Source organism: Triplophysa rosa, linkage group LG4 (genome assembly GCF_024868665.1).
Source record: "Triplophysa rosa linkage group LG4, Trosa_1v2, whole genome shotgun sequence".
Taxonomy (NCBI): domain Eukaryota; kingdom Metazoa; phylum Chordata; class Actinopteri; order Cypriniformes; family Nemacheilidae; genus Triplophysa; species Triplophysa rosa.
In genome coordinates this window covers 25,709,957-25,725,244 of record NC_079893.1, presented here as the reverse complement: position 1 = coordinate 25,725,244, position 15,288 = coordinate 25,709,957, and the positions used below count along the sequence as shown (strand labels likewise).

The following is a 15,288-nucleotide window of genomic DNA, read 5'->3' as shown; positions in this document are numbered from 1 at the left end:
TCAGTCTTTAGAAGTGGAGTGACACCCATAGTTAGCCGCAGTGTGAATGCTACATTTGGTGTTGCACCAGTTTTCTACTGTCTTTTTTTACATCCAGGTGCACAAGTGTGAGAATATAACTGTGAAGATGCAACTTTCCTGTTTTCTGAATTTCTAAAAGATTAATCGAATCGTGTGATGTTGATGATGTTGTCGTGGAGCTGAAGCCGAGATGAACCACATCTGTTGTCTTTTCATTTCTTCTCTTTCATCCGAACGTCTTCATTCGCTGTTCTCCTGTTGTCGTCCGGCCATTGCTATTTGCTCTTGTCCTTGGCTGCTTATTAGCTTTTCAGAAATGGTTCTCTCCCCATCTCTTTAATCTTCCCACTCACTCTTACGCTCCGCTGTACTTTAATAAACGCAGCCTTATTAAAATACTGGGTTATCAAATGCTCACGGGTGTGTCCTGATACATGCTTTCAGCCCTGTGGACTTTTTGGAAATAAACATACTTTCTTGTCTAACAGTGCAGCATGAATTCTGTTTTTGTGAACAAATATAATTTTCTTTGCAATGTCATTTTCACAACATCCCAAAGTATGTATTGCAATGTCATGCAATGTTGGGAAAAAGGTAAAAATTACATTTGTATTTTTTTCTAAGATAATGTTATCGCTGACAGTTTAGGTACTCTATAAACACAAAAGTGGTAAATTAGTCACATTATATTATACTCATATAAAATATAACAAAATGAGTACACAAACTTCTAAAGAAACTTTTTTTGCCAAATCGTTGGTTGTTGTGAGAGTCTTCAATGGATTACTGTCAACCCTCACCAAAAATACATACAGGTAATCTCTCTCTCTCTCTCTCTCTCTCTCTCTCTCTCTCTCTCTCTCTCTCTCTCTCTCTCTCTCTCTCTNCTCTCTCTCTCTCTCTCTCTCTCTCTCTCTCTCTCTCTCTCTCTCTCTCTCTCTCTCTCTCTCTCTCTCTCTCTCTCTCTCTCTCTCTCTCCAGACAGAGCAGTTTGTGCATGCCCTGAAGGACGAGTTGGTCAAGAGTGCCCTTTTGGCCCTGCATGCCGCCCGTCCTGGCTACGTCAGCAAAACGTCCAGTCCGTCCAGCCAACCCAAAGCCGACGCGAATGCGAACGTGACCACAGAGCCGCACACCCTCTGCAACAACGTTGCCAGCTCTCAGACACCTCCGAAAGAAAGCAAAACGTCTCCAATCCGCTCTGACTCCATCCCTCACCAGACAGAGTATGACGAGGAAGAGTGGGCAAGTTTTGCTCGGTTTTATTTGTTTACTGGTTTATAAAGATGCATGTTTTATAAATGTAATGTTGAAAATCAAGTAGTCAGTCGTCAAACTTTAATATTGAACTTTGGCGTGCTGTGTCTTTGGCGTTACAGACACGTCTGATCCTTCGTTAGCGTAGCATCAATTTAAAACCTGATTTATTTTTTTAATTGATTTGTTTCACACACCTGGCCCTCCGTATGTCTGGGCTGTGCTCTTCAGCACATCACAGAGATGCTGTGAGGTACAAAAACAATCGTGCGCTACTTATTTGATAGAATCTCAAGAGGCTGAAACTAATTCTGCAGAAATAGAGACATGAATGAGGCGAGGCAGGAGATGGGGTTAGCCTTGTCGCATTCAGCAGTCGCTTTTAACGTTTGTTAGGGACCTTTATCACATTAACCAAAGGATATCTCGTATTAAGATGCTTAAAAAGAGTGCGTTTTGTTTGTTTGGCCGTCGTTGCTGTGAAAAGCAGGTGATAAAGTGTGGCGTCTAGCTCCTGTAATTGCCTTCTGGAGTGTGTGTGTGTCATAACCGAGGCTAAAGAGAGGATTAGAGGCCGAGATAAGACAACCATCTCTAATCAATGTCAAAATAACTCCTGCGCCCTTGAGCACCACTCGGAGAAGTAAAGGATAAAAAGACCACCTATAAAGGGATGCTCTAGGTTCGCTAATACTTTGGGCTTTAGTGGTACGGCTAGTTTTGGTAAGCTTAAACAGAGGCAAACTTTTGAGAACCCTGTGATCATAGTGCTCAGTGGGGAGTCTTCAAACTTTAAACGCAGGATCAAAACTCCAAACTTGGTTATGTAACATCTGTTACATAAATGTTTCAAAGCAAATCTGGTGAAATTATGGAATGAAATGTTTTGTTGAAAGCCTTTTGCTTAGTATTTTCTTTCACTGTATATAAGAAAAAGTATAAACTCAACATTAGCGCACAAGATGAGACATAGTCTTAACAATCTATTTAGACTGGCAGTTTCTTCATCCTCCTCCCCGACTGATGCTACAATCAGATGCTACAAATTCAGTTCTCGAGTAATATAAGAGTTAAAGGAATAGTTCACCCAAAATCAAATTATTTTATCACATCCTCATGTCATTCCAATCCTGTATGGCTTTCTTTCTTTAGTGCAACACAAAAGAATATATTTTGAGAAATGTCACGGGTTTTATGTCCATACAATGGGAGTCAATGAGGGCATCAACTAGGCTTCTCAAAATATCTTCTTTTGTGTTCTGCAGAAGAAGAAAAGTAATACAGGTTTGCAATGACATGAGGATGAGGAAATGATCAAACTATTTTCATTTACTATCCCTTTAAATTATTGAAAATATGTCGAAGAAAAACATGTCAAATGAAAAGCGCCTTAGTGACCAGACATATTCTTGTTTTGATCAACTCACTATTGGTCCATTAACGTTTGGTTTGCCTCTTCTAGGACAGGGTGTGGGCCGGCGTAGCCAAGAGCTTGAACTGTGTTATCGCCGTGGTGGAGAAGATACAAGAGTTAGAAAACAACAACCAAGAGACAGCACCTGGTCAAGCCCTTGCTGATGTCATCACCGCCCACAATCCTGGTTTGTTATTGACACATGACAAACCACCACACTCCCACAATACCTGTATTTGAGGTATTTCTCCTGAAAAATGTGAACCATGAACATAAACCTTATAAGTTCTTTCTGCTAGTTACAATACACAGAAAGGTTGTCGCAGCAATTTTGTTTTATTTGTTTCTTTGAACTTTATCAAAAGTAGCAGTGCATTCAGTGTACATTTTATTAGTTTGTGTTTCTTTGGGTATCGAACCCGTGACCTTAGCATTGACAGCGCGGCGATCTACAACATATCTACATAAACAACAGTCCATCTGGGTATACTTTGTCCAAGCACATTTGTCAGATCGGTCATTTGAGAGATGAGTTTTAGCAGCAATTCACAGTTTTTTTGCCAACTACCCACACAAAGTGTTAGAAAGTGTGAAAAGCCACAACCAATGACAAGCTGTGCAAGTGAGAACAATTATTTTCACGTAGTCAATGCTGCCACCCATTGGAAACAGACTGAATTTGCAGTTTTGCAATTCTCAATGTAATGAACTTTGACAGGGCAATACATCTGCTTTTGATTCTGTGTCCATACCAAACTTACTTCTGGCCAAATTTGATTTAACATTTCGGGAAAAAAAACGTGGCTTTTCTTGGCTAACTCTGTTATTGTTTCCCTATAAATGTGTAAACAAATTATTGGTCGCTTCAAAAATGCATTGCGCATTATCCGTCAATTAATAAAATTTTAATGTGCTAAATTACTGTTGACAGCATACACATTATGCAGTATTGTCTACATGTGTGCAGGGCCGGCCCAGCCTCTGCTGGTGCCCTAGGCAAGATTTAAGATTGCGCCCCTCCTATACACAATAAATAAATTAATAAATAAAGATGCATTTTTTTAAAGCAAAATTCATATTTATTTTAATATAAAATGAATTGTGATTAACATAAATAGGAAGTAAATAAATAACAACAACAAATATTTGTAATAAAAATGTTTCTAATTACCTTCTCATTGTTTGAAAATAATGCTGCAAATAAAATAAAACAAATTGTTTTCTCAATAATAGGCTACTGTATTTGAATATTAGAGCTCATAAAATGAATATTTGATTGTTATTATTATTTAGATGAGAAATTGTTTTGATACATTTTGTCAGCCTCTGCGCAAATGCTGTTTTGGATTTTCATAAATAAATGGCACATGCTATAGTGCCACACACTTTTCAGTTCACTTAGAACACAATACAGTGGTTCTAAATAAGCAATTGTAACTTATAATTTGCACCTCTATATTGCAACATTTTTTGTTTCCTACCTTTTCACATCTGATATGTTTTTTTTTATTTTAACTCACCTTTGTATAAAAGTTTTGTATGAATGGTTTGTGTTTGCACATGTGGCTGACATGTGTAACCGATCCTACCTGAACCTGCTCCGAGCGGGGTTCGAGCTTCTAACCAGCGAGAAATACGAAAAGGGAAGTAGGCACTCTAACCACGAAGCCACAGACACTAATAGCGGGTTTCCACGCGAATTAAGTTATTTGTGCGAGTAAATTACATACAAAGTCAATGCAAAGAAATAGACGCAAACTAGCGGCAGGCGATGTGAATGATACGAAACGGGCTGCGAACGTGCATAAATCGCATCTTCCATGCAAATTGAAAAATTTCAACTCGGGCGAGAAATTTGCCTTGCGTGAAAATAACGAACTAATCCCTCGAGTAATAAAAAGCAAGGAACGCGATTCATCGTGTTTGGTCTGAACACAACATAATGTAAATTGTAGTCTGGGAGTGAGATTAGCTGCACAGATCACATAGGTGACATAATTAATAACGCGTTAAGATGATGAATTATAATTAAAATCTTCACACATTTTGGCGCCCCTAGGGATCGCCGGCGCCCCTAACATTTGCCTACTCCGCCTATGCCCAGGGCCGAACCCTGCATGTGTGCAGTGTTCTGTCTAGAATATTTGCAGTGTCGTGTCATTGTAAAAAATATTTGAAACAAATAACTTTCACAATGGCAGTACATTCAAATGCATGATGAATTGATGGCCCTTTTGAGTTTGATGTGTCGTAGCTCGAGGCAAGAGGTGAACATGAAATTAAAGATATGAAGAAAGACGGCTATGTTGCAATTCAAATCGACAGATACACCCGAGCAGGTGTGTGAATCGGACAAATTAATTAATAAACCTGGCAGAGAATACTCATAACAGATATAAGAAGTGTATCTGACACTCAGTAACGATATAATTATGTTCAATTACCTGTGTGATTGTCCGGGATTTGCAGCTGACGGTTATAATCCACCTTCAAGTGCATGCCACGTGTCACGTTTGGAGTGACGTCAACACCCCCTTCGACTGATTGGCTAGAGGAGGAGCTGTCAATCTAGAACTAGTGGACCAATGGTGACGCTAAAGCCCGCCCTAATTACCATGAAAGTTGAACTGCAGCATTTGGAAAATCAAGCGCAGAACTCTGAAAAACAAGTGAGGGTAAAAATAACGTATGCGTGGAAAAAATTAAAATATAAGCAGAAAATATCAGAGAACACAAAAAAATTAGTAAAACAACCAAGGAAAACATTATTTTGTGTGCGATTTGGACAACTTTGTCTTTATGTATTAATTTTGTGCAATATCATTTAAAATGTGTTTAAAGTTCTGACTCACGATCTTAATATTTTATTTACGCTTATTATATTTTTAAATATGCCTGCAATACTTTTGGCGGCAAATAGCTCCCATAGGATGGGGACATAGAAATAGAAATGAAGATGATACTGCCAAATATCTGATGACTAATGCAAAAAACAGAATGTGCTTGAAAACAAACAAGATTAGAATGCACAACCGATTAAGTCATTAGATTAAAGAGCCGCTCGGGTGCTATTTTGCTTTTTAACCCCTTTTATTGTGTAACGTTGCTGTTTGGGCATAAAAAAGATCTGCAAAATTATAAAGTTCCAAGTCAAAATTCTCTTTAACAGAAATCACTTTCCAGAAACGCCAGAGCTCTGGAATGTCAGTTACTTCCGTGATATGTCTCCGTAGACACGTCACACATCTGAATATTGGCCGCCCACTGGCTGATTAGATCCGCCCTCAAATTAACGTGCAGTAGTGCTCCACTGGAATCAAATGCAAGCGGAATCAAATACAATCTCACCAGAATGCACTTTTAGCCTAAATGTGTTTGTTAACTGAGTATCAACAGCTTTTAATACAGAACAATCTGAAATATTTCGTTTCCAGTCAAAATGAATGTCGAGAATGTCTAAAATAAAGTAGCTTGTGGATCTGACTTTAGATGCGTTTAAAAATGTTGGAAAGGTTGTTGAGAAGATGCTTTTCTAGATCTGATTGCAAATAACATTGTATAGAGGAATTTAAAAACAGTGTTTCATTTTTTAACATGATTCCTCAGCACATAGGCTACAGCATTCTATATTTAGCCGATTGTCTCATTATTTTTGCAATAACAGCTACCTTGACTGTAAAAAGTCCTCAAAAGTCCAAAGCTGTGAACTTGCACGATGCTTTTACCTGAATAACAAGTCAGAGTCTGCTTTTTTAAACCAACCAAGTGTTATCCATCGATGTATCTGCTATACTGAGAATTAACATACAGAGTGAACCTGCTTATTTGCTTGACTGCTTATCACACCCAGATTTACATACAGTTGCATACAGAATTATGCAGATTGTTTGTTGTGTTTAGTGTTTTCTTGACTCCGACGACAGGATTTTTTAAATCCTGAGCGGTTATGAATTCGGGTTGCAGCAGCAGCCCAAACATGACTTGGCAGATTCTCTTATCTAAAATCTTAAACATGCTTACGCAATAACATATATAATAACACAATAACAAAAGCTTTTTGCTTTTTGTTTCGGTTTGTGGTGCCAGTCACAAAAATAAACCGAAACTCTGCATTTATTGGTAGCATACTTTTTCATTTGATATGTTAGCTGTAGATTATCAAACATATTTCGTGTTGGCCTATTTATTTTAAAATGTATAAGTGTATTCTGTTTTTCTTTATTCACAGAAGCACTGCAGGTGTGTTATGTGTGAATCCTCGTTGTGCTGTTAATGCTGCTATTAGCCCAAAACTAACCCACTAGGAAATAACATTTATCTTTAATAAATGCCTCATCTTTATTATAGACTATTAATATCACAAAGAACAAGTCACTGTACCATGCTTTTAAGACGTCAAAATGCACAAAGCGTCATTTGGATTTATCACCTGTTATAAACCCATGTGGATTCAAACACCAGCTTGGTGTTTGTCATAAAAGTAGGTAATTTGGTCGGGACTTTTTATGTGGGTGGTGGGAAAAACACCAACATCTCGATTTAACAGCAATGTCCCTATTGTCTGTACAGGACGTTTGCTGTATTATTATTATTATTGATTGAATGTTTTTATTTATAAAATATTTTCACTTCCCTGTATGAAGCCTCAGGAGCTGAAACCCGTTTATGGTCGTGGGCATATGATTTCCGCCAGATGCTCAATAATTGACCAATCAGAGTAGACTTATTGGTGTATTGAGTTTTTTCAACTTTAAATCACACAAATGCATTCGAGCACACCCCAGTAATAAAATTATGAACCTTCTTCTAAGCACACGAGCGGCTCTTTAAAGAATCCAAATGAAAGGGCTTTGCTTTTGAACCGTTTTCTAAAACAACAAATGAATATGATTCCTAGGACTGCATGATAAATGCCAAGAATAACAAGCTGGTGCTTGTGCCGCTATAAAAGATGCACTTAGAAAAGGGCATCAAAGATTTACTATTGATTTTCATGGGGACTGGGCTTATGTCTAACTAACTTTTAATAACTTTTTATAGTATTAATACTTTAGTACGCTGAAATCCATAGCAGCAATAATAGACAGGCATAATAGTTTTCAACCTCGTGTAAAAAATACCATTACCGTAAATGCAAAACTCACAATTAGATAATATGTAAGGGATAATGTACAGGCAGCCGGTTGTTATCGCAGAAATAAGCCCAGACAGTGAAGCACTGAAGGGGCTTATTTCGCGATAACAGCCGGCTGCTTGTACATTATCCCGCTTATTACACGGCTACTTGCCACATGAGAAAAAAGCTGGACATAAAATGTGAATTTGAAATATTTTATTAGCTCATTTTTACCGAATGCAGCCCTTCCGCGAGGAAAAGCCGTTTAGTTTCAATTTTAAAGTAAGAAACGATGTTCAAACATCGCGAACAGGCAAATAGGTTTAATCATTTGTAAATATAATGTCATATATGTTATTAAAAGACATTTATAATATTTTTTTGTGTAATATTAAACCGCCCCTCTCAAAATGATTTGCAGCGTCCAGGTTACAGGGTGTTAATAGTTTTGAGCGGTTGTTATTTGAAAATAACAACCCTTGGAATGTTGCGACTGGCCAATCAGAATCAAGCATTCAAATGAGCCGTGTAATAAACTGCTTTAGGCTTGATTCACATTTCGCGTCTAAAACCGCGCGGAAAACGCGAGCGGCACTGTGTTCTCTTTTTTCCAAAGCTCCTGGACTTTGCGCTCTCCTGGCGTCTGTCATCGCTAAGCAACCATGGGCCACGATAGCCGTTGAGACGAGGAGGTATAAACAAAGGATATATGGATTATATGCACTGAAAATACCTCGCAATAACTCTGCTACTAGATTTAGTTATGCTGTGATCATCTGTGTCTCCATTTTCATTGTGCTTGTCTATATTGGCTGGTTGGTTCTTGTCACATGACCTGCGGTGCGCTTGCGCCTTTTTGAAAAGTTGAGATTTTTTTATCTCGATGCGGCGCAGACGCTCCTGAAAAAAGAGCGCGTCGCCCCCTATTTCCGCGCGGCTGCCGCGCGTCTACATTTAAAATAACGAATATGCGCACGGAAAAGACGCAAAATGTGAATCCGGCCTTAAAACAATATTTCTAGTAAATTGTGTAGTCATGTTATCTGATGATTTTATCCAGATACATTTCCTGCCCCTTATGAAGCTTTAATATTGTACTCGTCCAGATACTGGAGAGAGAGAGCGAGAGCGCGTTGGAGCTGAAACTGGAGAGCGAGCGAGAGCGCGTTTTACTCTTTTACTCATTGATGAATAGACTTTCAGTTAATCCGCGGGTCACGTGCATTCCGGACCGGAGAGCACGATCTGTACGAATCACGGATCATCCCGCGATCCGTTTCACCACGATACCGCAGCGGAGAGGAAGAGGAAACACGCGTTGTAGAGTTGTTTGTCCTTTAGGGCTTCTGTACTAAACATGGCGGCGAATTCATGTATGTAGGGCCGCTCTGTATGTAGATATAAACAGCTTATTCTAAGGTATTACAAACATAATGGTTCATTACGTAAGGTCTTTATACACCTCTGAAGAAATAGTTTTGTATATTATATTGCATTTCCGTCAATAGATCCTCCTAAAAATGTCGTTTTGTTCCTTTAACAGGGAAAACGTACTTTGAATGCACTGCAAGTTGCTTTGAATAAAAACATCTCACATCTCACAAATGCGTAAATGTTAAACCCTCAATCCAAACCACTGCTCCCAAGGAAAACTGAGTTACAAATATCCGTTTTGTGTCCATGTTCCTCAACAGCTGCAGATTTACGCGATCAGCTGGCCGTTCTGGTTGACACTCTGAAGGAATGCGTGATGGATGTGACAGAGAGAGCCAGACACTCGATGAGCTTTGTGTTGCTCCAGGAAGCAGCGTGCAGCACCGTGCAGGGTCTTCAGCTCCAGCAAAGACGAGATGCTGTCTTCAGCCAAGCGGTGAGTCAGATCCACCAATCAGATGAGAGAGCCACATGACGATGGTTGCAGATCAGGGGCTGACAAGCTCCAAAATTGCTATTTGAAAGTCAATACATTTAAAAATATGACCATATGACATGTTCTATTTTGTAATTCACCCTTTGGTATGTGGAACAGGAATTATCTGTAATTCTGAAACTTTCAAATCTCATGCTCCTATAGTACACAAATGGTACTGACAACTTTTTAATAAAGAATTCTCATTTTTGTGTACACGGTTCCTTTAAGGCCTTTAACAAATTGCATTAAAGCTTCTGGTTTGGTCTCAACACCAAAAGCGCTGAAGATTGCATCAAACAAGCGCAAATCATGCGAGGTTGTAGGCTAGCATGAGGGCAGGACGTGTGTTCCGCAGCTAACAGTGACAACATGTACAGTATTTGAACTTGGAATGGAAACATTTCCTGCTTCCAAGAAAGAAAATAAACTGGTTAATACATTTTGTGTTGCCATGTCCTCTAAAAGACATCTTTACTGAGGCAAAAACAATTAAATTAAATTTGGAGAAGACATTGCATGTGTCATGTAAATCGTCCAGTAATCTCGCGGCCGGTCTGCACACAATAATAATCACCAGTGCCAGTTTTGTTCCAAATCGATCTAAAACCAGTTAAGACCGTCTTGGAATTTCAAAACCTGTCTATGCTGTTTTTTCGACAGTGTTAGAACAGAATGCCAAAAAATGTATATTTTATGTGTTTGCAGCTGGCTGCATTGGTGTGTGGATTTGTCATGCGTTTATACGCAGGTTTGGAGGATAAGGGCTTTCTCAGACAGCTGCATACGGTCGGACTGGTGGCTCAGTTTGAAAGTCTCCTCAGTACATACAGTGAGTATGTTCACGGTTCACACTATATGTGTATCTCTCCTGAACGATGAACGGTACATAGAGTATGCAAATCATTCATAAACTTCATTTCCAACACAAAGCAAAAATGCATGGCATATTACTGAAAGGGATAGTTCACCCAAAAATAAAAATGTATCATTTATTCTCCCTCATGTCATTCCAAACCTGTATGACTTTGTTTCTTCTGCAGTACACAAAAGAAGATATTTTGAAGAATGTTGGTAACCAAACAACATTGGCCCCCATTGACTGTCATTGTACGGACACAGAACCACTAAGACATTTCTCAAAATATCTTCAATTGTGTTCCACGCAAAAAAGAGTAATAAACAGGTTTTGAATGACATGAGGGTGAATAAATGATGAATTTTTATTATTGGATGAACTGTCCCTTTAAAGAACACACCTTACATGTGTTAAAATGATTTTTGCTTTTTTACTTCCTTTTTTTATACGTCTATACAGTATGTACACTACCAGTTAAAAGTTCGTAAACACTTACTCACTTTTTCATATTGTTTCCACATTTTAGAATAATACTAAACTCGTCGACATTAAGGGAACTATGGGAATTGTTGTAACAAAAAATAAATCAAAACATTTTTATTTTCTATATATCTTCACCTTTTCCCTAGAATTTGCAGAAATGTTTTTTTGTCAAGCACTTTCTTGAGGTCTCACCCTGAGATTCCTTTTAAACAATATTCCCATATATTGTGAGCTCTTGTTGGCTGCTCTTTTTATTATTCATCAGTTCAATTTTTTTAATGATTACATTTTTAGTTTTGTAATAAAACACATTTTTGTTTGCAGAATTATAATTATTTTCACGAAACTAATTTCAGACATTTAAGCATACACCTTCATTTCAAAAGTATTTTAAGATGATGGGAAACATTTCACTCAAGTATTGTAAAACTTTTAACTGGTAGTGTATGTATCACTTTCACTTATAATAGCATTCATCTTCTCGTCACGTTTTACATTGTAAGTGCACTGCGCGGTCATGATGACGCTGTGTCCCCCGGTAACCAAACTTTGAAATAAACATAACAACTCTCAGAAGCACGCACTGTACTGTACTCTCTTCAGCGTCGATTACAATCATCTGCTTGGACATGCTTTGGAACAGAATGAATACAGCTGAATACAAATTATGACCTTTGGGATTCAAGTGACTTTTTTGTATTAACGTTCAGTGCTCCGGGATGTTGTTTATATTTTTATGTGAGGAACTCAGAGCTCCGTAAATCATTAAGATCTTGTTGTTATGGCTTGGGAATGCAAGAGTAAGGCCCCATTCACATTCCGCGTCTTTTTTGCAGAAATAGGGCGCCACATCGAGATGAAAAAATCTCAACTTTTCAGAAAGCCGCAAGCGCACCGCAGGTCATGTGACAAGAACCAACCAGCCAATATACATAGACAAGCTCAATGAAGATGGAGACACAGATGATCACAGCATAACTAAATCTAGTAGCAGAGTTATTGCGAGGTATTTTCAGTGCATATAATCCATATATCCTTTGCTTATACCTCCTCGTCTCAACGGCTATCGTGGCCCATGGTTGCTTAGCAACAACTGCCATCAGGAGAGCGCAAAGTACGGGTGCTTTGGAAAAAAAGGAGAACGCAGTGCAGCCGCGAAATGTGAATCGGGCCAAAGAGCAGATTAATGTGTCAAACCACGATGTGAAGAGAGTTACATAGTGCCTGTGTAACGTTTCATATTATATGTTAAATATAAACATTTTGAATGAACAAGTCATATGTGGTAATATGTGGGTCATAAGATGGAATTTTTCATTAAAAAAAATTTTGATGCAGAGGCACCGCAAAGGTCATGGGTTTGATTCCCAGGAACACACATATTGATAAAATGCATACGTCGAATGCCTAAATTTAGTGTTGAACAGGATGTTTGACTTACATGGACTTTTGTCACCCAGGTGAAGAAATAGGAATGTTAGAGGATATGGAGGTGGGAATATCTGACCTGCACAGCGTGACCTTCAAAATCACAGAGGCAATGTCTGAAGAAGCTGACAGCCTGCAGCCAACCGTCAGCGGTAGACGGTGAGAGAGAGTGTGATCTAGATGATACATGGCTGCTCTAAAAGAGCTATCATTTAATAATCAACACATATTGGTTATATACTGCACACAACATTCGCATACTTCCATTTCGACACAAGTGCTTAATGGACTTCTAAAATGTGACCCCTTTTCCTTCCAGAGACCGTTACACTCTTGAGGTGCCACTCCCACATCATGCCTTCCAAACGTTACCCGAGGAGCTCCGAGAGGGCAAGCCGCTGCATGTGCTTCCTGTGCTCTTCAATGTGGGCATAAACGAGCAGCAGACCATCGCCGAGAGGTATGAGATCTCACTGATACGAACGAAACACTATCCTTCAACGCCTATTGAGTTACAAGCCTGTGAATCAAGTGTTCAGTAAATCATAATACATCAGTGATGTGGGTTCCAGCGTGTCTGAGCTGATACCCTCTCTGTCTCCTTCACAGATTCGGTGACATATCTTTACAGGAAAGAATAAACCAGAAGAACTTTGAGACTCTTGAAGGTTATTATAAATCCTTAACCAACACGGTACCATCAGAATGTAAGTTTATCGTTGAATTATACAAAATGTAAATTTTGGAATAAGTTTACAAGTATTTTTCTTCTTCAATCCTATGTACAGGTGGAGCACTAGGTCTATAAATAGAATCGAAAAAGGCATGAGTTATAAATTAAATAAGGAATAGTTTTATTTCAGAATTGTATATTTTTATTTAGGTCCTTCATTGCATTATTATAATGACTTTGTATGTCAAAAACATAAAATTACTTAAACATTAATTTGTCATATCTGTGGGTTCTGCTTGAAAGATCTTTACTGAATCTGTTCCTTAAAACTTAGAACCGCTCAAAACATGAACAGCTCACCTACATCAGTGCATTTCTGCAGAATTTGACCTTAGTTTCACAGTTTAAACACATAAGGGCAGGTACTTATTGCTCTGTGATATGTCGATCTTCCCAACGAAGCGTGACAGCTTCAGCTGATGAATGCTCCCAGCAGACGGATGCCAAGATGCATCATAGCATGCCACTTCTTGTCCAATTTCCATTTATCTCCTTATCTCAAAAACAAATGGAGTACATGTTGCTAGGCTTTTTAATCTCATCCCAGTGCCTGTCGATACAAAGACAAACAGGCCCTCTTTAAACTCATTCATGCGTGATATCTCAAATCTTTTTTTTTTGTCCCGGTCTCTTCCTTTCTAAAGGCTTGCCCTGTTTTCAGACACAGACCGACATTAAAGAACTCCTTGACACCCTTGGGCAGAATGTAGTAACTAAGAAGAGGAAGAATGTGGAGATTCTGTGGCTGGCAGGAATGGTAAGGTTTGCTCTGAGGTCACGGAATCTGTCCAGGAAGTGTACGATTTATTACGCATACTAAAATTAATGTCAAACAAAGAACAAAATATGCTCTGTTCCCTTTCTGTCGGTCTCTCAACGTTGTGTCGAACCGACAGAATGGGGTTTGATCTTGAGAACCTATCATTTCCGATTTTACTTTGTAAAGGCCAATGAAGTTTGTGAATGGCGTGGCATGCCAGTCTCCGCCCCGTACATACGGGTATAAAAAGGAAGATGGCGTGCCCATTCATTCAACTTTTTGTTCTTCGGAACCTGCTGAGCTTATGCTGAGCGCATCTTCTCTGATTGAAGTGAAAAAACTACTGATTCTACGATGCAGAGCAGCGGATTCGTCCTGGTGTGTGCGATTTCCCCTGGGCGTTTCGCTAGCAAGCCGAGGGTGTCTACTAGAGTAAATTTCCTTAAAAGAGCAAATTTCCTCAGCGTGCACTTGCCGCCAGGCATGTCTCGCCACTGTAATCTCGGATGTGGCCGGCTCATCCTCGAGCCTGACAGGCACGATACCTGCATCACATGTCTGTGTCTCCAACATGCTGAGGTAGCGTTCGTGGATACGGCATGCCCGCACTCCGAGCATATGCCGATCAAGGCATTGCGGTCACATTGGCTGTGTTCTTTTTGGATCCAGCCACAACATCGTCTGCTTCCCATTCCGCAGTGGCGAGTGGCGGTGGTGATATGGGGACTCCCATGGACGTTAACCAGCCGCAGAAAGTGCCGCGGACCGTCCATGCCCCGTCACGCTCACCTACCCTGTCTCCGATGGGCGGCAGTCGACCGTCCCATAGCGGATCTACGCAACAGCATACAGAGGACAAGGTGTCAGTCACAGCATCGGATGGTGACTTCCTGGCATCAGACGCTGAGGATTCCCTGACCTCCCGGCTGTGGCTGATCGAGCCCAGGAGTAGTCTGCCGCGGGGATGACAGGCATGCCTTCCCCGCAGCGCTCGTGGTTGGATTCTTGGTACCTGGATTCTGGATTCTACGGTGGCAAGCCGCGCTCTACCCCGGTACCTTTTTTCCCGGTGGTGCATGAAGAGCTAACGAAGACCTGGCATTTGCCCTTTTCGGCGCGTACACGTCAGACGAGCTCGGTCGCCCTGACTTCCCTTGACGGCGGAGCAGCTAAGGGCTATTCCGATGTACCCCAGGTTGAGTGTGCCGTCGTGGTACACCTGTGCCCTCAGATGGCCACCACCTGGAGGGACCGACCAAGGCTCCCTTCCAAAGCATGTAAGTTTTCGTCATCACTGGTGTCAAAAGC

General features: G+C 40.0%; 1 protein-coding gene across 11 annotated transcripts in view; it reads left to right on the top strand.

Moving 5' to 3' along the window:
* The window catches only part of inpp4b (inositol polyphosphate-4-phosphatase type II B), a 129,332-nt gene that overhangs the window by 94,654 nt on the left and 19,390 nt on the right, over positions 1–15,288 (top strand). For 10 of the 11 annotated variants that reach the window (XM_057331266.1, XM_057331263.1, XM_057331261.1 and 7 more), the window contains 8 exons: positions 1,003–1,266; positions 2,741–2,879; positions 9,503–9,678; positions 10,426–10,549; positions 12,520–12,646; positions 12,807–12,947; positions 13,097–13,194; positions 13,865–13,977. In XM_057331266.1, coding sequence (XP_057187249.1) covers positions 1,003–1,266; positions 2,741–2,879; positions 9,503–9,678; positions 10,426–10,549; positions 12,520–12,646; positions 12,807–12,947; positions 13,097–13,194; positions 13,865–13,977 — 1,182 coding nt within the window. The remainder of the gene's footprint in view (positions 1–1,002; positions 1,267–2,740; positions 2,880–9,502; positions 9,679–10,425; positions 10,550–12,519; positions 12,647–12,806; positions 12,948–13,096; positions 13,195–13,864; positions 13,978–15,288) is intronic. The other variant, XR_008962781.1, reaches the window with a different exon arrangement.